Raw genomic sequence first — 24,001 nt, forward strand, 5'->3', positions numbered from 1 at the left:
TGTATTGTTGAAAGCCCTCATTTTTTTCAAGGAAATAGTGTTCGAACAAATTAAGATGTAAATTTGACTTCATTTGTAATCAAAACCAGAGAGGCAGTATGTCTCTGATTTCTTCCCTGCCCATTATGCCTATATTTATTTTTAAATTAAGGGGCAATTTAGCATGTCCAATCTATCTGCGCTGCACATCTTTTTTTGGGTTGTGGCGGGTGAGACCCACGCAGACATGGGGAGAATGTGCAAACTCCACACGGATTGAACTCGGGTCCTCAGCATTGTGAGGCAGCAGTACTAGCCACTGTGCCGCCTCTACCATCATGCCTGTGTTGGTCCTCTGAAACATCTGTCCAATTAATCCCATTTCTTGCTTTTTCTATATTGCACTTAGAAAATTCCATTGAACCTATTTTCATCACTTTCAAGCCATGCGTTCCAGACCATCGTAACGTTGTAGTTTTTTTTATTATCCCTCTGGTTATTTTTCTAACGACCTTGAATCTGGGTGCTCTAGTTATTGACCCTTCTGTCATTTGCTTTCCCTTAAAGCTCTTATCAAAATGTTTTGGACTGCTCCTATTGAATCTTCCCTTAACTGTCACTGTGCCAGTAAAATGACCCTAGTGCTCTTCTCTTTTTCTACTTTTGTCATCCATTTTAATAAATTTCCTCTACAGCCTTGCTAAGGCCTTGACATCTTTAGTTCCCAGAATAGGGGGCAACATTCAAGCTGGGACCATACCAGTGTTTCATGAAGATTTAGTGTAACATTGTGGAGCAGCGCATGAAGCTTGCTGGTCAAAATATGCTAGGAGTACAAGAGTAAAGAGGTCATGTTAAACTTTTATAAGATACTTGTTAGGCCTCATCTGGAGTTCTGTGACCTGTTCTGGGCGGTATACTTGAGGAAGGATATGAAAGCATAGGAGAGACTACAGAGGAGACTTGAGAATGATTCCAGGGATAAACACCTGCAACTATGAGGATAGATTGAAGAGGTTGGGTCTGTTTTCTTTGGAGAAAAGAAGGCTGCGAGAAGACTTTGAAAGGAGTTTATCACAATCCTGAGGGCTATTGACAGGATAAGAAACCGTTCCCCCTCAAGAATATAGGGCACAGATTCAAAATATAAGGCATGTTTTTTTGCCCAGAGGATGGTTGGAGCCTGGAACGAAGGTTGAGAAGGCGGGCCTTCATGAAAAACCTCAGCCAGTAAGGGAATTGAACTAGTGCTGCTGGCCTTGCTCTGCATCACGAACCAGCTGTTGTCTAGCTAACTGAGCTAAACTGACTACAGGTAATGCTCTTAAAGCTGTTTTTAGTGAATTCTACATGTTAATAGCTCCATTGCTGTTATATTTTACACAAGTTTCATAGCTAATTATGCGTCTTCGGTTTTGCATACTTTTTGAAACTCCTATCCGAATGAAGGCCATAATAAAAGGGGATACCAGGAGGCTCATTAAAAGTCAGACAAATGCGTTGTGATCTCAGCTGCTTTCTTACCTCCCAGTGGGAAAGAGTGTTCACAGCCAAGTTTATTTTCTACACACAAGGTTTTTGAATCGGATCAGGATTGGCGATGGCTTTAGTGCTTCAGATTGGACAAGAGCTGTGTAGCTGCCAACTGCCGCACCTGCAACTATACAAAAGCAGCCTCTACTGACATATCTCACAACTAGGCAGCAGAGAAAAGAGCAGTTTTCAGAAGATGCTATCCATAGACCATGGTGTAAAAGGTGGCTGAGGACATTTGACATTTCTGAGCAGCAATGCTTCAGCAGGCTCTGGTTGTCACATCAAATAGTGACCGAGCTTTGCAGCTTCCTATTTTAAAAATAAATAAATGTGGTTCCTGGTGAACACTCGTTAACAGTGGCTGACATAGTGACTGCCACCTTAATATTTTTTTGGCTCTGGATGGTTCTATGGGTAAGACTGATCTATCCAGGATTGCTCAATGCATAAGGCAGGTGACTGATGGGCTATTTGGATCTGCTGTCAACTTCATCTGTGGTGGCACCAGTCAGAATGAACAGGTGCTTGATTTGCTGTCTTTTCACAAATGTACATTGCCATCGATTGCACATACATGTGAATGCATGGGCTGCCACTCCATCAATGTGATGCTGAAGTGAAGTACAACCAACCAGAGCTGCTATAATGCTTTTGTCCTGCAGCAATCAAACTCCCTGACATCTTTCGGAAATAGATTTAAGGAGAGACTAGCAGGAGACCATGGATAACACATTTTGACTGAAAGTAGCCATAAGACACTGATAGGAACCTAGGAACAGTTCCATTCAGTCCATCAAACCTGCTCTGCGATTCAATACAATCATGGTGGATCATTCCCTTCAATGTCTTTTTCCCTACACTATTTCCATATTCCTTTTGTCATTGGTATTTTGTATCTTTCAATTTTTGCTTTACTCTAAATGATTCTCAGACCTCTGGGTAGCGAATTCCAAAGGTTCATAAGACCGAGCTGAGAAGAATTCTTTTCACTCAAAAACTTTAATGGGGTCCCACTTTGTGTCCCTGGTTCTAGACTCTCCAACCAGGGGGAACTTCTTGCATCTCTGTCCATCCCTTTAAGTATTTTGTTGGTTTCAATGCGATCACCTCTTATTCTTTGAAACTCTTGGAGAATACGGGCCCTGTTTCTCATCTCTCTCTCGTAGGGCAGTCCAGCCATTATGACAGACAAGTATGGTGAACCTTGGTTGCACTGTCAATGGCAATAGTATATTTCCAAACGCAAGGGGACCACTGTACATACTACTCTGGATGCCGTCTAACCAAGGTTCTGTACAATTCGAGCAAGACTACTCCTGTAGTCAAATTCCTGTGTTAAAAGGCTAACATAATTAGCCTTCTCAATTGCTTGCTGCACTGCATGTTAGCTTTGTGACTTATTGATGAAGACACCCAGGTTCCTTTCTATTTTTGTGTGTATATATTCAGTTTCTAATCTCTCACCATTTAAGAAATATTCTGCACAGCTGTTCCATCTGCCAAGCTGGATAACCTCACACTTTTCCACATGTTCCATCTGCCATGTTCTTGTCCACCCAAGCCTGTCCAAATCCTTTGCAACTTCCTTGCAACACACATTCCCACCGGGCTTTGTCATCCACCAACTTGGAAATATTACATTTGGTCACCATATCCAAATAATTGATACATTGTGAACAGCTTGCCAATGTAAGACTAACCCATTTATTCTTACTATTTTCTGCCTGTTAGCCGATCCTTAATCCATGCCAGGGGGCGCTTTAATTTTGCTAACCAAACTCCTGTGGACGATTTTTCTGAACATAACTATGTCTACTGACTCCTTCGTTAATTCTGTCAGTAATGGCCTCAAAAGAATTTTCAACAGATTCATCAAATGTGATTTTCCAAATGTCCAATTCATCACTTCCGTTATAATTGATTCAAGCATTTTCCATACTACAGATGTAAGGCCAACAGGTGTGTAGTTCCCTGCTTACTCCCTTAAATAATGGGGTGGCATACGCTATTGTGCTACCTTCCAACCTGCAGGAACCATTTCCAAATTCTATAGATTCTGGAAGATGAGCCACGCGTCAGCTATCTGCATAACTACCTCTTTCAACACATTGGCATGTAGAATATCAAGTCCCTGGGACTGAGCCACTGTCTGTCCCATCAATTTCTCCAATAAAATCTTTCTTGCTAATATCAATTTCCTTCACTTTCTCATTCTCCTTAGTCCTTTGGATTTCTAATTCTGAGAGATTTATTGCATCTTCCTCAGTGAAGAGAGACAAGGTAATACCACTGGTTGTGGTGAAGGGTTTTTAATGTTTCACAAGTGTCCAACACTGCCCCACTCTTCTGATGGTGCGTGCTTCGCCTTCCTTGCTGTATCCCCAGCATGCACATCAAAATCAAAGGTGGAGGCCGTCAGCTGCTTACCACGTCCCCTGGCCTTCGATGCTCCTGGCGGACGTGCTCGTGGGTCAGAGCACCCCGACTCACTTGGTGGCACGTGCACAGACTGCTGGGTGCCGGTCCACCTGGTCACACTTTCCGAGCAGACTGCTGCTGCCATTTTATCCCAGGCTGCACTGGCTGTCTTGTGGCTCACCCTCGGGAACAGGACATCCCTCCTGGCCTCGACCGCCTCCAAGAGCCTCCCCAGGTCTGCATCCCTGAATTGTGGGGTTGGTTGTCCCACTGCCATGGTTGTGAACTGAGTGGGGTTGGCTGTGCAAGTGCTTTTAAGTTCTGTGCGATTTGAGGGGGCTGACTAACGTGGTCCTGGAAAATCGGCTGGCGGGCCTTCATTTGTGGCGTGAATCCTGTGGGGCGTCTTAAGTGGACCAGTTAATGTTGCATTACGGTGCCTCGCCGGCCCAAGCTCTGGGAAGCTTGTGGCAGTTCCTGCTTGCTACCACACTTAGACTTTTTGGAAGAGTCGCACCCTTTATGTAGAAGTCATTGATGTAGAATATAAATAACGAGTCCCAGCAATTGCAGACCTCCACTCGTCGCAGCCGACCAACCTATGAAGTTGGTCTATTCTTTTCTTTGCTTCATGTCCATTAACCAATTCTCATATCTGCGAGATCATACTACCTCCAACTCGGTGAACTCTTGTTGACCTTTTGTGTGGCACCATATTGAAATTACTTGAAATCCAGGTTATACCGAGAATGGATACCACAGGAAAGTGGTGTAAAGTAATACATTTTTGATTTCCCTATAGAACTGAAACTTCACAACGTAGTTTTCTTATTTACCCATGTAGGTAACCTTGTGTAATTACAACGTTTTCCTCTTTTCCTGCCACTCCGACATGGGTGGCACGTTAGCATAGTGGTTAGCACAATTGCTTCACTGGTCCCAGGTTCGATTCCCAGCTTGGCTCACTGCGGAGTCTGTATGTTCTCCCAGTGTCTGCGTGGGTTTCCTCCGGGTGCTCCGGTTTCCTCCCTCCCACAGTCCAAAGATGTGCAGGTTAGGTGGATTGGCCAAGATAAATTGCCCTTAGTGTCCAAAAAGGGTAGATGGGGTTACGGGGATAGGGTGGAGGAGTGGGCTTAGGTAGGGTGCCCTTTCCAAGGGCCGGTGCAGACTCGATGGGCCAAATGGCCTCCTGCACTGTAAATTCTATGATCTCAGAAGTAGGCTGCTGACAGCCTTTGGATCATAGAGTCTGAGGGCCCTGTGGCAGACTGCTCCATTTGCACCTGTGCAAAGCAAGACTCTGCCATTGGAAGAGCTGGCAGTGTGTCATGTACTGAACATGTTGGTAGGGGCTAACACGTTGGCAATGGAGTCATTTTGAGTGAAGTCTCATTTCCATCCGCCCTTCATCATTCCTCGTCATCCATCTCGTGGGCCAGCTTTAGTTCATTGTACACTCTGCCCCCTTAAATAACATTGTCATTATACAAGTGCGCATGGGCTTCATTTAATTGCCATGTTTGATTTCTGTTGGCAATTGCATGCAAAAAGACATGATCACAAGGCTGTGTGAGTCGAGCGTGAGGCAGCCAACCACATTCTTTGAATGTGAAGATGTGTTTTAAAGACCTCAGCAGGTTGCACATTTTCAGCTGCCACTCATTTAGCCTTATCATTGGAAAACGAGGGCTGTGCTGTCTGGTGTGGACTCTCCTGACCTGTATCTGTCAACATTGTTGGCCCTTGCTCACTTGTGAACTGTACATCACCAGAGGCAAACCTAACTGGACCCACTGAAGAGCGTATCTGAGTTGATGCATGGTAACCTTCTAATCTATGATGCTGCACCCTCAGAAGAAATCCACTGAGGATTCGTCACCTGCAATGTTCATCTACTGTTGCAAGTCTTAAAATGTTTTTTTTAATATGCTCTTTGGGGTGCGGGTGTAGTCTTTGGCTATTTGGATCCCCAGGTATCGGAATCCGTTTGGGGCTGTTTTAAACGGGAGCCCCTCCAGCTCTGTCCCTCCCACTTTTAGGTTCACTGGGAATGCCTCACTTTTGCCCAGGTTGAGTTTGTAACCAGAGAAGGTTCTGAACTCTTTCAGAATCTGCATGATTGCCTTCAGTACTTCCTGTGGCTTCGAGACATACAGGAGCAGGTCATCCGCAAAGAGTGAGAGCGATTTGGACAATGAATGGCAGATGCGGTATGATTTGGAGAAATGAGGTTATCCACTTTGATAGCAAAAACGAAAAGGCAGATTATTGTCTGAATGGCCATAAATTAGGAGAGGGGAATGTGCAACGAGATCTGGGTGTCTGGTGTCCTTGTACACCATTCACTGAAGGTAAGTGTGCAGCAGGCTCGGTAGCATAGTGGTTAGCACTTGCTTCACAGTGCCAGGGACCCGGGTTCGATATCCGGCTTGGGCCACTGCGGAGTCTGCAAGTCCTCCCGTGTCTGTGTGGGCTTCCTCCAGCCGCTCCGGTTTCTTCCCACAAGTCTCGAAAGATGTGCTTGTTAGGTAATTTGGACATTCTGAATTCTCCCTCTGTACCCAAACAGGTGCCGGAGTGTGGCGACTAGGGGATTTTCACTAACTTCAGTGCAGTGTTAATGTAAGCCTACTTGTGACAATAATAAAGATTATTATTATTAGGTGCAGCATGCAGTAAAGAAGGCAAATGGTATATTGGCCTTCGTAGAGGGGTGAGTTGTTGCAGTGCAACTTGTAAATTATGCACACTACTATCTGTGTTGGTGCTGGAAGGAATCCATGTTGGGGTGGCGGATGGGGTGTCAATCAAGCAGGCTGCATTCTCCTGGATTCTTGTATTATTGGAATCCAGTTTCTTGGTGTTATGGGAGCTGCACTCACCCAGGCAACTGGACTGGAGAGTATTCCATCACACTCCTGACTTGTGCTTTGTAAGTTTGTGGACAGGCTTTGGGGAGTCATGTATAAAATAATCTTTATTAAGTAGGCTTACGTTAACACTTCAATTAAGTTACTGTGAAAATCCCCTAGTCGCCACACTCCGTTGCCTGTTCGCGTACACTGAGGGATAATTCAGTGTCCAATTCACCGAACAGCATGTCTTTCGGGAGTTCTGGGAGGAAACCGGAGCACCCGGAGGAAATCCACGCAGACACGGGGAGAACATGCAGACTCCGCACACCGTGACCAAAGCGGGAATCAAACCTGGGTCCCTGGCACTGTGAAGAAACCGTGCTAATCACTGTGCTACCGTGCCGCTGTGATTCACGTACTGCAGAATTCCGTACTCTTGAAACCACATTTGTACAGTTGGCCCAGTTCTGTTTCTGGTCAATGGTAACTCCCAGGATGTTGGGTGAGAGTGATGGTAATGCCTCTGAATGTCAAGGGGGGAGATGGAGAGTTAGATTCTCTCTCTAGTCATTGCCTGGCACTTCTGACACAAATATTACTTGCCATTTATCAGCCGAAGCCTCCCCGTATCTGTGGGTTTCCTCCCACAAATCCCGACAGACTTACTATTAGGTGAATTTGCCATTCTGAATTCTCCCTGTGTACCCGAACAGGCGCCAGAATGTGGTGACTAGGGGCTTTTCACAGTAACTTCTTTGCAGTGTTAATATAAGCCTACTTGTGACAATAAAAATTATTATTATCATGTAGACTCTGACTGCTTTGTATCTGAGGAGTCATAAACGGTACTGAACACTTGTTTAGTCATTGGTAAACATTGCCATTTCTGACTTATGATGGAGGGGATGGAGGGAAGGTTGTTTCAGCAGCTGAAGTTGGTGATGTTGGGATGCTACCCTGAGAACCCATGCAGTGATATCCTGGGACTGAGATGATTTGCGTCCAGTTTCCTTTGTGTTTTGCATGACTCCATCAGTGGAGAGTTCCCCCCACCCCCATTCCCATTGACTTGTCAAATAACGTAAAGTTGCCATAATCCCAGATGTCCTTCCCTTTGAGGGGCAAGGCTGAGAAGGCCGAGCCTTCATAAGTAACCTCAGCAGGTACGAGAATTAAACCTATGCTGATGGCCTCTCTCTGCATCACACATTGCTGTCTAGCCAACTGAGCTACATTCTGCCTTGATGTCAAGGATGGTCACTATCATCTCACTTCTTGAGTTCAGCTCTTGTCTACGTTTGGATCAAGATTATAATAAGGTCAAAGAGCTGAGTTGCCCAGACCGAATTGAGAGGTGATTAGATAGAGATATTCCAGGTCCTGAGGGGTACGGACAGGATAGATGGTGATTAACTGTTCCCCCTCAATAATACATCAAACTCTGGAGGGCACAGATTTAAAATAATCGGCAAAAGGAATAGAAGTGATGTGTGGAAAACTTTTTTTTCGCCCAGCGGAATCTGGAACGATCTTCCTGAGAGGGTGGTAGTGGTAGGTTTGATCAAGGTATTCCAAAGGGAATTGGATTGCTATCTGAAAAGTATGTGCAAGGTAACTAGGATAAGGCTGGGGAGTGAGTAGAATGCTCCTTCAGAGAGCCAGTGTGGACTCAATGGGCTGAATGATCTCTTGCAAGATTCCGTGAAACCGTGTCATTTGAGCAAATTATTGCTCAGCAAGTGCTACTTGATCTGTCGATTGTCACCTTCCACTGCTTTGGAGATTCAAAGTGGATTGATGAGGTGGTAATTGGCTGGATTGGATATTTCATGCTTTTTTTTTTGTTAGCTGCAAAATTTTGCCCATTGCTGGGTAGATGTCAGTTTTGTAGTATTGAATGATTTGCTAGGGGCATGGCTTATTTGGGTGTGCAAATTCAGTGCTATTGCCAGAATGTTGGCAGGGCCCACAGCCATTGCAATATCCAGTTGCCTTCAGCCTTTTCTTGATATCATGTGTAGTGAAGATATCTTGTGTAATGAATCAACTTGGTTGAACACTGACACCTATGATGAGGTTGAGATGGATCATCCATGTGGCACTTTTGGCTGAAGATTGGTTTTGAATGCTTGAGCCTTGCCTTTTGCACTGATGTGCTGGGCTTCTCCATTTAGGATGGGGATATGTCGAGTCTCCTCCAGTTAATTGTCCACAGTCATTCACAACTGAGGTGGGACCTTGGGATGGTGTGGGATTGCTTAGCACTGCCAATTGCATTCTGCTTTCATTCTTTGGCATGTAGGTAGTCCTGTGTTGTTGCGTCACCAGACTGACACCTCCTGTTTAGGTATGCTGCTCCTAGCATGACTTCCTCCACTCTTGTTTAACTAGGATTGATACCCAACTTGATGGTAATGTGGAAATATGCCTGACCATAAGGTTGTGGTTGTATATAATTCTGCTGCTGTTGATGGCCCACAGCACCTTGTGGATGCCCAGTTTCGAGTTGCTTTGATATGTTTGGAGAAAAAGATATTACTTGCTAATGGTAAGGTAACGATGCTACAACTTATTTCAAAGGTGATCGTATTTCACTTAGTATTGAAATTGAGCTAACTGAGTAATTTTATTTAAGCCTGTATGGAAATAATGCTGGCCCAGCCAGTGACACCATTTCAGATACCATGACTTTTTTTTTTTTTTAATCCATATTTATAGCTAATAAATATTAGTCTGTTGTCTGCTGTGCTGAGGGAATTTAGATTTATTAACTATTTGGATTTGGGACTTCCGGTGGCGGCATGTAGGAGGAGGTCGCACGTTGGATGGTTCCTGCTCGAGGCTTGTTTTTTTTTTTTTTTTTTTTTTTTTTAGAATTTAATGCCCGGTCCCAGGGGCAATTTTGTTAAATAAGTGCAGGAAGAAAGATGTCCAAAACCCAAAGAAAAGCTGCCGTGCAGAAGGGGGTGAATGAAGGTTTGCCATCGAGTGGAAGGGTCTGCTCAACAACTGGAAGGATGGCGGAGGCTGAGACGTTGGGCGGGGCCGCACTGTTCACGGCAGAAAAGATTACCGAGGTGAAATTAAATGAAAATCGCTTATTGTCACAAGTATGCTTCCAATGTAGTTACTGTGAAAAGCTCCTAATCGCCACAATCCGGCACCTGTTCGGGGAGGCTGGTACGGGAATTGAACCGTGCTGCTGGCCTGCCTTAGTCTGCTTTCAAAGCCAGCGATTTAGCCCTGTGCTAAACCAGCCCATGATGATTGTGGGACTTGAAAAATAGTTCGCAAAAGCACATGGAGGTGATGAGGAAGGAGATGATATCAGGCAGCATTGAAGGTGCTGGTGGAGGAGGTGGTGTCAAGGACATCGGCCGAAGTGCAGGAGCAGGGTGAGAAACTGAAGGGAGTGGAGGAGGCCTTGTCACAACACAGTGATCAACTCGCCTTGATGGGTGAGGAGCTGCAGAGAGTGGTGGAGGCTAACAAGGGTCTGCGAGCCAAAATGGAAGACTTGGAAAACAGATCTGAGGCCGATGGAGTATTTTGCCAAGATGTTGGCGGAGCTGTTGGAAGATCCCCCCCCCCCCCTCAGTACGAACTGGATCGGGCTCATGGAGCGTGGAGGCCTAAACCAAAGGCAAATTAGCTGCAAAGGGCAGTCATTATTTGTTTCCATAGGTGACAAGTGAAGGAGAAGGTCCTGAGTTGGGCAAAGCAGTGGCAGGAGGTGCAGTGGGCTGGAGCTGGTATACATATATACCAGGACTTTACGGTGGAGTTGGAGAGAAGGCAGGGGCCTTTGTCTGAGTGAAGACGGCACTGTATAACAGCAGGGTGTGGTTCGGCATAGTGTACCCATCCAGCTAAGTTGAGGGTGACCTACAACTCCAAAGACTCTTATTTTGAGACGGTGGAAGCGGCAGAGGCGTTTGTGAAAGCAGAAGGACGAGCAGAAGTGAGAATTGGGACTGAGGATTGGACTTGGACTGAGGGTAGAGGGGTGGGTGGGTGGAGCAGTGTATGTAGCTCTATTTTTCACCATGTTGTGAGATGCGCTAAATGAGTTGAAGTTGCATGTTTGGACAAGTCAAGAGTTGAGATTTTCTGTTGCAATGATAGTTCTTTGGGGTTTGTGTTTACATTGGGGTTGTATGTTGAAGGGGATCTTTGTTTTCCTGGGACCAGGCAGGAGGGAGGGGAATGAGGCCTGGGCAAGAGCCTCCACACTGGCTAGCTCAAGCTGGCCAGTGAACGGGAGTGTAGTGGGGGAGGGGCTGTGGCCATCCAAGCCTGGTACGGCAAGTTTCGTTCGACGGGCCCAAGAGGTGCGGAAAGTTTGGGGAGAGGATGGATACTGGGTGCGGTGTTTTCGAGAGGAAGTGGGAGGATTCTGGGATGGGGGAGGGGCTCGATCGTAACACTGGGACAGGGCGGGCCATGCCCAGTGGGCAGAGACTGGAGTTATGAGGATGGTGGATATGGGGGGGGGGGGGGAGAAGAGAAGTGAGAAACCCCCAGTTAGGATAGTTACGTAGAATGTGAGGGGTTTGTTAGAGGGAGTTTTTCAGGGTCACCTTGGGGGATAGTGCTCATGAACTTGGAACCAGAGCGCCTAGAAGCCTGTTTCGGGGGATTGGACCGACTTAGGCGGCGGGTGGGTGTGAGAGCAGATGTTAGCCTTTGCCTGGCTGAATGCCCGGAGGAGGGTCTTTTTGGGGTAGAGGTCGGCTTCTCAAGTAGGTCATCCCCACAGCTTGGTGGGGATGACCTACTTGAATTTCTTTGATTCGGGAAGGTGAAGTGTCAGCATTGTGTACCTTGTGTTGCCCTATTATGTGTTTTCTTCTTTTCTTTGCTTTTTCATGTACTTCATGATCTGTTTGAACTGCTCGCAGAAAACTCCTTTTCACTGTAACTCTGTACACGTGACAATAAACAAGTCCAATGAAGGAAGGATTTCACAATTCATGGGGGCTGTTTTTATGAACTTCCGAGAATTCGTTGCCATTGAATATTGGGGGGGGGGGGATTAGCAGTATTGTTGTCTTTGGTTACACTGTTTACGGATTGATTGTGAATTTGTGGGGGGGGGTTTATACCTGGAATGTATGGGTTTTGGTCTGTATATTGAGCGGGGTGCGGTTTGTGTGGGGGATTGTTATTGTGTTTGTTTTGGTGTGTTTTGTCTTTGATTGTTGATGAAAATGAGAATAAAAAGATTTAATTTTTAAAAAACTATTTGGATATGAGCAGCACGGTAGCACAGTGGTTAGCACAGTTGCTTCACAGCTCCAGGGTCCCAGGTTCGATTCCCAGCTTGGGTCAGAGTGTCACAGATGTTTACAGCATGGAAACAGGCCCTTTGGCCCAGCTTGTTCATGCTGTCCAGTTTCTATCAATAAGTTAGTCCACTTGCCCGCATTTGGCCCATGTCCCTCTATACCCACACTGCCAATGTAACTGTCTAACAGTTTTTAAAGGAAAAAAATCGTATCCGGCCTCTACCGCTGTCTCTGGCAGCTCATTCTAGATGCTCACCACCCTCTGAAGAAATTTCCCTTTCTCCTTCCATCTCCGAAAATTCCCATACCACTTCCCTGGCTCAAATCTATGGTTTCCCCGAATCGGCATTTCCCTTGACCCTGCCCCCCAACCCGAAGTGCTGATGAAACTGCCTCTCCATTCTCAACAAAGCTATTACTACCGGACCCCTGGGGCCATCTGGAGCGGCGCTGTTGCTAGCGCTTTCAATCCTGACCCCTACACAAACTCTCCTCCATTCTAACCCATTGGGAGTCAACCCCTCTGACCCAGCTCCATACCTTCTCCACATTTGCCGCCCAGTAATAATACATCGGGTTCAGAAGACCCAAACCCCCTGCCTGCATTCCTCTCTGTAGTAGCACATTTCTAATTCTGGCCACCTTCCCATCCCATATGAACAAGGTAATCATCCCTTCAATCTCTCGAAAAAATGCCTTTGGCAGAAAAATCAGCAGGCATTGGAAAATAAACAGGAATCGCGACAACACATTCATTTTAACCGCCTTTACCCGACCCGCCAGTGACCGAGGGAGTTAAAAAACTGAATTGATTATCTCTTTCTAATGAAATTTCATGTTGAAGTGGACATGTTGATTGATTGTTTTTCCTTTTTATAGTCACAGATCAACTTCAAAGGGAAGAAATTGAAGATCGGGCCTGCAATCAGGAAGCAACAAGATTCATGTAAGTGGAGTTTTAGTTTATGAAGGTGGCTAAGTTACAATTTATTTAAAATTATTCCAGATATACGGCCCTTCATTGGGGTAAATTGTTTCACTTAGTGGTAATCTTGTTGTCAGCTCAGTTGCAAATCCTCCACCTCATTATCTTCAGGATTCTGTGGCTCACTGACTGACTGTCCAAATGGAATCTGCATCTAAATGGTGATTGCAGCGCTCTGAGAAGCAGAGGGTATGGGTGCTCTAGTGTAGGAATTGCAAAATATTAATAAGAAAGTACAGAAAGTAATTAGGAAAGCAAATAGAATGTTGTATTTCTTGTTAGGGGAATTGAATACAAAAGTAGGGTCTTGTTTCAGTTATCTGGGTCATTGGTGACACCATCTCAAGTACTGTTTACAATATTCTTATTTGAAGAAGGATGTAACAATGAGGAAGGATGTAACTACGTTAGAAGTTTGGAGACTATTTACTAGATTAATATCTAGAATGGGTGGTTTGTGTTGCGAGGAAAGGTTGAAATCTAGAATGGGTGGTTTGTGTTGCGAGGAAAGGTTGGACAGGCTATGTTTGTATCTGCTGCTTTTAGAAGAGTAGGAGATAACATTGAAATGTATAAGATCCTGAAGGGTCTTGACTCAGTGGATGTGAAAAGGATGTTCCCTCTTGTGGCAGAATCTAGAACTCAGGATCACTGTTTAAAATTGAGGGATCACCCAGTTAAGATGAGATGAGGAGAGCTTTTTCTGAGTGTTTGGAACTCTCTCAAACTGATGGAAGAAGAATCCTTGAATGTTTCTAAGGCTGAGTGAGATAGATTCTTGATGACCAAAGGGGGTAATTGTTTTCGGGGTGAGTGAGGTTACAATCAGATCAACTATGATTTTACTAAACGACAGAAGGCTCTAGGGGTCAAGTGTAGGCCTACTCCTCCCAATTTGTATGTCACCTTATTCTATCTCCAATTCAGTTGTCTCAGATGAAGAGGGAATGCAGGAAAATGGAAGTATTTACAAAGATGAGGGTATGCTCAAAATTAATACGCAAATCACTGCTCGATAGCACTGACGTGTTGCTTGAGTTTCTAGTAGCCTTATCCTCAAATACGGTACATGTTTTGGTCTGTTGCATCTAAAAGATTTCTTTTGCCTTCATCCCTTTGTGAAAGATTCAGCAATCTAGTTTATGTAGTAGAGCTTCTGGGTTTTATGCTTGGGGTGAAATGGTTGTGTCATAACCAAGTTTTGGATCAAGCTCTGTTGTTGGTCTCTAAATCCTCTTTATGGAAATTAACTTGCTTAGGAGGCTCATCATGAACCATTTGCATTACATTAAGTTACTAGAATGTATGTGCATGGGTCTTCAAGCGCTGACATTTGAGGGTCTCTGGGTTGCAATTCCAAGGTAATGTCCTAGGCCCAACCATCTTCAGCTGCTTCATCAATGACCTTGCCTCCCTTTTTAAAATGAAAGAAAAATAAGTAACCAATTCATTTTTTTCTCCAAATAAGGGGCAATTTAGCCTGGCCAATCCACCTATCCTGCACATCTCTTGGGTTGTGGGGAGAATGTGCAAACCACACGGGCAGAGGGTCGGGATCGAACCTGGGTCTTCGCGGAGCTGTGAGGCAGCAGAACTAACCATTGACCACCATGCTGCCCTTTCTTCCATCATAAGGCCAGAAGTATGTGTGGGTCTCACCCCCGCATCCCAAAGATGTGCAGGGTAAGTGGATTGGCCATGCTAAATTGCCCCTTAATTAGGGTTTTTAAAAAAAAAAAAAAAGGTCTGAAGTAGGCATGTTCGTTGATGATTGTATAATGTTCACCATTTGTGCTGACTCCGATACTGAAGCAGTCCATGTCCAAATGATCTAACCACCACCCCTTGACGTGCAATGGCATTGCCATTGCTGTATCTGCCACTATTAACATCTTGAGGGTTAACATGGAACACAAACTAAACTGAACAAGTCATAATAATAATGTGGGTGTACCTACATCACATGGACTGCAGTGAGAAGGCAGTTTACCATCACCTTCTCGAGGACAATTGGAGATGGGAAATAAATGCTGGTCTAGCCAGCAAAGCCCACATTCTTGAATGAATAAGAAAAAAGATGTAATCTGAAATTGAGTAGCATTCAATGATGTAAGCCCCTTGTCCATATTTCATGGTTCTGCATTTCTGTATTGGCTTGGAGGTTGGATTATTGATTAAATAGAGGGAAATAAATACTTTGTGGTTGATGGTAGTCTCTAAACTGAAGGATTAAAGCTGACTCTGCAATTGGCATGCCCATTATTTTCAGTAGACTAAAATAAATCATAGTTTTCAAGTCCATGATTTCTTCACTTGCCGCCTGTGACTGCAATAATGGCTTGAAAGTTAAAGTTAAAAATCAAAGGAATTCCCAACTCCTTGCTATTTTTTTTATTCCAAATCCCATCATTGCATGTTGGGAAATTCTATAAAATGTTCAGTTAAATCTGGTTGGTAACACCTTCATAATGGATTTGGGTTTATTGTCACGTGTACAGAGGTACAGTGAAAAGTATTCTTCTGTGTACAGTCCAGACAGGTTGTTCCATACATGAAAAAGCATCTGTGGGAGAGAGCTCGCAGTGAGTCGCCACACTCCGGCGCCATCTTGAATGCACTCGGTGAACTCCTTGTTGACCTTTGTGTGGCACCATATTGAAATTACTTGAAATCCAGGTTATACCGAGAATGGATACCACAGGAAAGTGGTGTAAAGTAATACATTTTTGATTTCTCTATAGAACTGAAACTTCACAACGTAGTTTTTTTCCCATACACCCATGTAGGTAACCTTGTGTAATTGCAAAGCTTTACTCTTTTCCTGCCACTCCTACATGGGTGGCATGGTAGCATAGTGGTTAGCACAATTGCTTCACAGCTCCAGGGTCCCAGGTTCGATTGCCGGCTTGGCTCACTGTCTGTGCGGAGTCTGCATGTTCTCCCAGTGTCTGCGAGGGTTTCCTCCGGGTGCTCTGGTTTCCTCCCACAGTCCAAAGATGTGCAGGTTAGGTGGATTGGCCAAGATAAATTGCCCTTGGTGTCTAGAAAGGGTAGATGGGGTTACTGGGTTACAGGGATAGGGTGGAGGAGTGGGCTTAGCTAGGGTGCCCTTTCCAAGGGCCGGTGCAGACTTGATGGACCGAATGGTCTCCTGCACTGTAAATTCTATGATTCTATGTTCTTCTGGTTCATATGTTCTTGGTGAGGACGAAGCAGTGACTTGTCTGGAGACTTTGAAGCGAATGAATTTATTTTATTCAAATGCATAGACTAGTCACTGCAACTTGTTATTAGTTGGTCCAAAGCCTTATTTTAAACATTGAGATTTCCGTTACTAAAGGACAAAAAAACAATAAGTGATCACTTTTTTCCCCTTTATTTGTGACTTTTTGGTTTTACATTGGCAGTTTTCTGGTCATTTTCCTTGTAGTTATAGTGTCTTTCATTCTGATTAATTGATTTGAGCAATAACAGCGTGATTCAAAAGCAAAATACAATGGATGCTGGAAACACTCTGGTCAGGCAAGCTGTGGAAAGATAATAAGTGTTAACATTTCAGATCAGTAACCTTTTCATCATTGATGAGAAGGAACCTTGCGTTGATGCCATTTTTAATGCACACTCGTAGATCAGTGGTATAGTGCACAATTAATTAAATCATGGGAGCTCCGTCACAAATGACCATTTAATTGCTTTCATAGTATTTCAGATTTTCTTCCACTCTGTCCTTGTCCATTCAACCAACTCATTCTTGCTGCTGACCCACCTTTTCCCTTAATTGCTCACTGGGTTTCTTTGCCCTCCCTTCGCTTCACAGTTGAAAAACCTCACCCTTCAATTTCCATTAATTTCTTCCCTCATAGTCTTGTTGAGATCACGGCTCTTGCAGCAATGAACTTGAACTCACATCTGTTTTACTACTTCTGAGCAAAGCAAGCTTGCTATGGAGCATATCTTTTGGGATATGGTCATTATTCGGTGCATATGACCCAGTCAATGTAGTCACTGTTGACATGAGGTCAAACACGCTGGAGGGCCCTGCACACTGGTATTTTTGTTCTCTACATTCGGTCTTGCCAAAAGATGCCTAACATTCGTCTGAGGCAGCGGAGGTGAAAGATATTCAGCCGAGCCACCTTTCCTAGCTTGCAAATGTTGTCCATGCTTTACTGCTGTAATGGAGGGTGCTGAAAACACCAGGCTGGTGTACATAGAGCTTTGTATTTTCAGATAGTTTGCTGTTGGTCCACCAACACTTTCTCAACCTTGACATGACCAGCTGTAGCCTTGGCAGTCCTGGTGCTGATTTGGGCATCAAAAGACAGGCTGTCGGTGACTGCCCACATCGGTGATACAAGGATGTCTGCTAGCACAACTCTGGTTGACCAGGATCAGTCAATCCATGGGATTATCCTTGGTGCCACCTGAAGTGCTGGGAGGTGAGCAATTGGGAAGGGCATGGAAAAAGCAGAGGACAAAGAAAAAACACCTAATGGCAGAAAATGGCCCACTGGTGGGGGGGAAAAAAATAATCTGTTGATCTTGGGTCAATATTATTTATCTGTGCCAGCTGTGAAAATGAATGCCAATCTAGTCTGCCTCTGCAGTCGCAACAATGTTCAATCCAGAAATGACATAGTCTAAGTACAGTCATTGCCTCCTGAGTCAGACAGACATTCCTACTATTATCACTAATAAGTAGAGATATTTCTTCCTTGAGCCTCAAAGCAGTGGTGAAATTGTAGTTAGCCAAGCATGACATTTTGGTTCGCCTTCTGGATCAGATGATAAACGGGTGTTCCTTGTTACCTGGTATGCTTTCTCAAGTCTAAAAAATGGTGAATACTTCAGTTGCTTTGAAATGAAGATCTGCCAAGAATTCCCTTTTGAAGGAACTATTCAGACTTTACATGAGTATTTTTTTGTATTCATTCTCATGTGGACGTCGCAGGCAAGGCCAGTATTTGCTGGCCATCCCAAATGGTTTAGGGTCATGATGAGCCACCCTCTTAAAATCTGCATGATAACACTTTTCTGTGTGCTGTTAGGCATTTGTGGATTGTGACTGGGTTAAAAGATGAAAGAACTGTGATTATCCTTCCCAAATCAGCATAGTCTGAGGAGGAGGTGGTTTTCCCATGTGCTTGTTGCTTTTGTCCTACCAGGTAATATTGTGGGTTTGGGAGATGTTGTCAAAGCCCTGACAAATTGCTGCAATGCATCTTGCAAGTGGTGCATGCTGCAGCCATGATGAGCTGCTGGTGGAAGGAGCGAATTTTGAAGGTGGTGAATGGAGTGCCAATCAAGAGGACCTTTTTTGTGCTTGAATAATGTCTAGTTTCTCGTGTATTGTTGGAGCTGCACTTATCAAGGCAAGTTCACACTTATTGCTCATGCCTTTTTGATGGTAGAAAGGCTCTGGGAAGTGAAGTTACTTGCTGTAGAATATCCATCCTCTGACCTGCTCTTGTAGCTTTCTTGGCATTTATATGTGGGTATGAAAGTTACTTGCTACTTAACAGCCCAAGCCTCGATTTTTTATTTTTTTATTTTTTTAAAAAAAAAATTTCCCCCCCCCCCCCCCCCCCCAGATCTTGCTGCATGCTGAGCAGTTGTGAATGAATGGAACTGACATTGTAAAGTAATTCGCTAACATCCCTACTTCTGACCTTTATGAGCATTGCAGCAACTTGAGTGAGCCTGTTACACTGTCCTGAGGAATTTGCGCAGTGATGCCTTGGGACTCTGATTGGCCTCTGATCTCCCACAGCCATTTCCTTTTGTTCTGTGAATGACAGTGGAGATTATTTCCTCTGATACCCAGTGAATTTACTTTAGGGTTCCTTGAGGTTGAAAGTAATCCCTTCTGGAATTCAACTTTTTTGTCCATGTTTGGATCGAGGCTGTTACGCAGTCTGAGACAGAATTACCTGCTAGCCCTAACTGAGTCTTGGTGAGCAGGCTGTTGGTGAGCACATGCCTCCATTTGTCAACCACCGGTCGACAGCACAGATGATGAGTTGAGAATAGACTGATGGGACAGTTTTTAGTCGACAGGACATACTTTTTTTCAGGTTTTTCATTTTGTATTTTATACGGTACAAAATAAACAAGACTGTAGACCGGTTCCAATTTACAAAGGCCAAACAATGGAAATAACCCCCAAGACTCTACCTCCTGACCCCCTTGTCCTTTAAAAAAATATATTGTTGTTGAATTTTTACATCTGTACACTATACAATAGGTGAGCAACATCCTTCGTATGTACAATTTACAGGTTCCACTTTTATTGGCCTTCCCCACTCACCCCCACCCCCTTTTTGTTGTTTGGGCCCTTTCTTCTTTTGTAGATGCTGTAGGCCCTCTTTCGTTTTAGGTTTGTTACTGTTGTCCTAATGGCTTTGTTGGAGGGGACCCTCTAGCCCCCCCCCCCCCTCTTTGATCTTTTCCCGTGTCCACTCCTGATGTTTCCCTGGGTTCTTCCCCCGTTCCTATCTTCTATATGTGGTCCTGTCTGCCTTTACTGGCCCCCTGCCCCCACCCTTCCTATCTGCTATTGGCCTTGAAAAGATCTTGGAACAGGCTGATGAATAGCCTCCATGCTTTGTGGAGGTCCTTGGATGGTGGAGTGGCAGATAGTGTTGGGGATTGCCAGTGGATACAGCAGGACATAGATAGATTGGAGACTTGGACAGAGAAATGGCAATTGGGAATTTAATCCAGACAAATGTGAGGTAATGCATTTTGGTAGGTCTAACATCCATAAATGGCAAAACTCTTTGAATAAATAAAGTTTGAGAGATCTGGGCGTTCAGGTCCACAAATCGTTGAAAGTGGCAACACCAGTGGGCAAGGTAGTCAAGAAAGCATATGGAATGCTTGCCTTCAGGAGTATAAAAACTGGCAAGTCGTGCTACAGTTGTATAGACCCTTGGTAATGCCACATTTGGAATATTGCACACAATTCTGGTTGTCACAGTACCAGAATGATGTGAAAGCTTTGGAGAGGGTGCAGAGGAGGTTTACTAGGATGTTGTCTGGTCTGGAGGATGTTAGCTATGCAGAGAGACTGAATAGACTCTGACTGTTTTCATTAGAGCGACAAGAGGTTTAGGGGTGACCTGATTGATAGAGGTCTACAAAATTAGGAGGGGCAGGCACTCTTTCCCAGGGTGGAGGGGTCAGTCACCAGGGCACATAGGTTTAAGGCCCATTGCTCAAAGTTTAGAAGAGATGTGCGAGGCAGGTTTTTTACGTAGAGGGTGGTGAGTGCCTGGAACGTATTGCTAGGGGAGGTTGTGGAAGCCGATCGGCCAGGAGATACAAAAGTCTGAGAACACGCATGAACAGATTCAAAAACCACTTCTTCCCCACTGTTACCAGACTCCTAAATGACCACCTTATGGAATGACCTGATTAATACTACACTCCTGTATGCTTCACCTGATGCCGGTGTCTATGTATTTACATTGTGTAGCTTGTGTTGCCCTATTATGTATTTTCTTTCTTTTCATGCACTAAATGATCTGTTTGAGCGGCTCGCAGAAAAATACTTTTCATTGTACCTTGGTACAAATGACAAACAAATCCAATCCAATTAACGGCGTTCAAAAGGCATCTCGACAAATACATGGCTAGGATGTGTACAGAGGGATACGGCACAAGGAAGTGCTGAGGGTTTTGGCCAAGGGAGGTGTCTTTTTTAAATGTTTTTTATACATGGTATATTTACAGATGTACACATAGAGAAACCAAAAAGAGTAGGCAGCTCGGTGGCACAGTGGTTAGCATTGCTGCATCATGGCGCCGAGGTCGCAGGTTCGACCCTGGGCCTGGGTCACTGTCCATGTGGAGTTTGCACATTCTCTCCATGTCTGTGGATCTCGCCTCCACAACCCAAAAGATGTGCAGGTAAGGTGGATTGGCCATGCTAAATTGCCCCTTGGAAAAAAAAATTGGGTACTCTAAATTTATAAGAAAATACCCAAAGAGATAACTAAAACACATAACTGAAAAAAACAAGGGGTAGGAAAATAACTGGGGAAGTGTATATACATGGAAGCAATGGAGAAACAAATACATTATACATGTCATTTTTATAAATAAAATAAAATGCATATTGAACAAGCAAAACAAACCTGTGTGGGTGGGGCGCCTGGACAGTGCCCCCGGTGTTACTTGCTTCTCCTGGTCGGTTTTCACTGTTGTTATTGTATGTTTGCTTCCGCCTTGGCAGTCTGCTGTTCCTTCCTCCTGTACTTTCTTACTCTCTGTTGCCCTGCTGTGCTCGTTGTGGTCGTGGTGTGTGTTCCAACGTCTTTGCTCCCCTCTATTATTCTTTGCCCCCCCCCCCCCCCGCCCTTCCTCCTTCCCTGCCCCCCCCCCCCCCCCCCCCCCCCCCCCCCCCCGGTCTCTGCAGCTTCCCTTTCCTTTCAGCTGTGTTTGACTACCCTGTCTTGCACTACCCCCCCCCCGCCCACCCACCCTCTCCCGGGGGTCTTCCCTCTCTTTTCTCATGTCGTGGCTACTTTCCCTTGGCTCTTAGCTACTTGATTATTTATTTGTGTGTTCGGTGGCCACAAACTGGTCCCGGAACAGTTGGGTGAATGGCTCCCATGTTCTGAGGAAGCCATCTTCCGACCCCCGGATAGCGAATTTGATATTCTCCATTTGGAAAAATTACGATAGGTCGGACAGCCAGTCTGCAGCTTTCGATGGTGCTGCTGACTGCCAGCCGAGCAGGATTCTACGGCGGGAGATGAGGGAGGCAAAGGCAAGGCCATCCGCCCTCCTCCCCATGTAGATATCTGGCTCGTCTGATACCCCGAAGACTGCCACTTTTGGGCAATGCTCCTCCTTCATTCCCACCACTTGAAATGAAAATGAATGAAATGAAAATCGCTTATTGCCACAGGTAGGCTTCAAATGAAGTTACTGTGAAAAGCCCCTAGTCGCCACATTCCGGCGCCTGTTCGGGGAGGCTGGTACGGGAATTGAACCGTGCTGCTGGCCTGCCTTGGTCTGCTTTCAAAGCCAGCGCTTTAACCCTGTGCTAAACCAGCCCCTCGCCTCGAAGAAGGGTGCCCAGGACCCAGCAGCAAGTCTGGGGCAAGACCAGAACATGTGGGCTTGGTAGGTCGGACCTCCTTGGCACCATTCACATCTGTCTTCCACCTCCGGGAAGAACCTAGTCATTCGGGTTCTTGTTAAGTGGGCTCTATGTCCAACCTTTAGTTGTGTTATGTTGAGTCTTGTGGAGGTGGAGTTGACCCTATGTAGTACTGTGCTCCAGAGTCCCCACCCTTTTTTGAGCCCCAGGTCTTCCTCCCATTTCTTCCTCTTCACGTCCAGTACAGTGTCAGCCCTCTCTAGGAGCCGTTCGTACATGTTGCTACAGTTTCCTCTACCTAGAATGTAATGCCTATAGTAGTATCTGTCGCAGTAGTCTTGGGTACGTCCTTGTTTCCTTCTGCAAGACGTTTTCTAAGCTGCAGGTCTGAGTTCGTTGCCCTTAGCTAGTTGGAATCTCTGTGTCAGTTCGTCCAGTGTTGTGACCCTGCCATCAGTGTATTTCGTCCATCGCTTCCCTCAGTAACCTGGGATAGATCCCATCCAGACCTGGGGACTTGTCCACTTTAATGCCTTTTAGAATACCCAAAACTTCCCCCTTCCTTATGCCTACTTGACCTAGAGTATTTAAACATCCATCCCTAGCCTCAACATCCGTCATGTCCCTCTCCTTGGTGAATACTCATTAAGAATCCCATCCATTTCCTCTGACTCCACGCATGAATTCCCTCTTTTGTCTTTGAGTAGGCCAATCCTTTCTCTAGTTACCCTCTTGCTCCTTATATACGAATAAAAGGCTTTGGGATTTTCCTTAACCCTGTTAGCCAAAGATATTTCATGACTCCTTTTAGCCCTCTTTATTGCGCGTTTGAGATTTGTCCTACTTTCCCGATATGCCTCCAAAGCTTCATCAGATTTAAGTCGCCTAGATCTTATGTATGCTTCCTTTTTCATCTTAGCCGGTCTCACAATTCCACCCGTCATCCATGGTTCCCTAATCTTGCCATTTCTATCCCTCATTTTCACAGGGACATGCCTGTCCTGCACGCTAATCAACCTTTCCTTAAAAGACTTCCACATTTCAAATGTGGATTTACCGTTAAACAGCTGCTCCCAATCCACATTCCCTCGCTCCTGCCGAATTTTGTTATACTTGGCCTTTCCCCAATATAGAACATTACAGGCCCTTTTCGACCCTCAATGTTGCGCCGACCTGTGAAACCACTCAAGCCTATCTACACTATTCCCTTATCGTCCATATGTCTATCCAATGACCGTTTGAATGCCCTTAATGTTGGTGAGTCCACTACTGTTGCAGGCAGGGCATTCCATGCCCTTACTACTCTCTGAGTAAAGAACCTACCTCTGACATCTGTCCTATATCTATCTCCCCTCAATTTAAAGCTATGTCCCCTCGTGCTATACATCGCCATCTAAGGAAAAAGGGCCACCCAATCTAATCCTCTGATCATCTTGTATGCCTCAATTAAGTCACCTCTTAACCTTCTCTCCAACGAAAACAGCCTCACTTCCCCCAGCCTTTTCTCATAAGATCTTCCCTCCATACCAGGCAACATTCTGGTAAATCTCCTCTGCTTCCTCATCCTTCCTATAATGCGGCGACCAGAATTGCACGCAATACTCCAAATGCAGCCGCACCAGAGTTTTGTACAGTTGCAACATGACCTCATTGCTCCGAAACTCAATCCCTTTACCAATAAAAGCTAACACACCGTACGACTTCTTAACCCTCTCAACCTGGGTGGCAACTTTCAGGGATCTATGTACATGGACACCGAGATCTATCTGCTCATCCACACTGCCAAGAATCTTACCATTAGCCCAGTACTCTGTCTTCCTGTTATTTC

General features: G+C 45.0%; 1 protein-coding gene across 1 annotated transcript in view; it reads left to right on the forward strand.

Annotated features, from left to right (window-relative positions):
• dazl (deleted in azoospermia-like) overlaps window positions 1-24,001 on the forward strand; it is a 331,824-nt gene that overhangs the window by 133,776 nt on the left and 174,047 nt on the right. The window contains exon 6 of the mRNA XM_072510237.1: window positions 12,959-13,025. Coding sequence (XP_072366338.1) covers window positions 12,959-13,025 — 67 coding nt within the window. The remainder of the gene's footprint in view (window positions 1-12,958; window positions 13,026-24,001) is intronic.

This window comes from Scyliorhinus torazame, chromosome 6 (genome assembly GCF_047496885.1).
Source record: "Scyliorhinus torazame isolate Kashiwa2021f chromosome 6, sScyTor2.1, whole genome shotgun sequence".
NCBI classification, from domain to species: domain Eukaryota; kingdom Metazoa; phylum Chordata; class Chondrichthyes; order Carcharhiniformes; family Scyliorhinidae; genus Scyliorhinus; species Scyliorhinus torazame.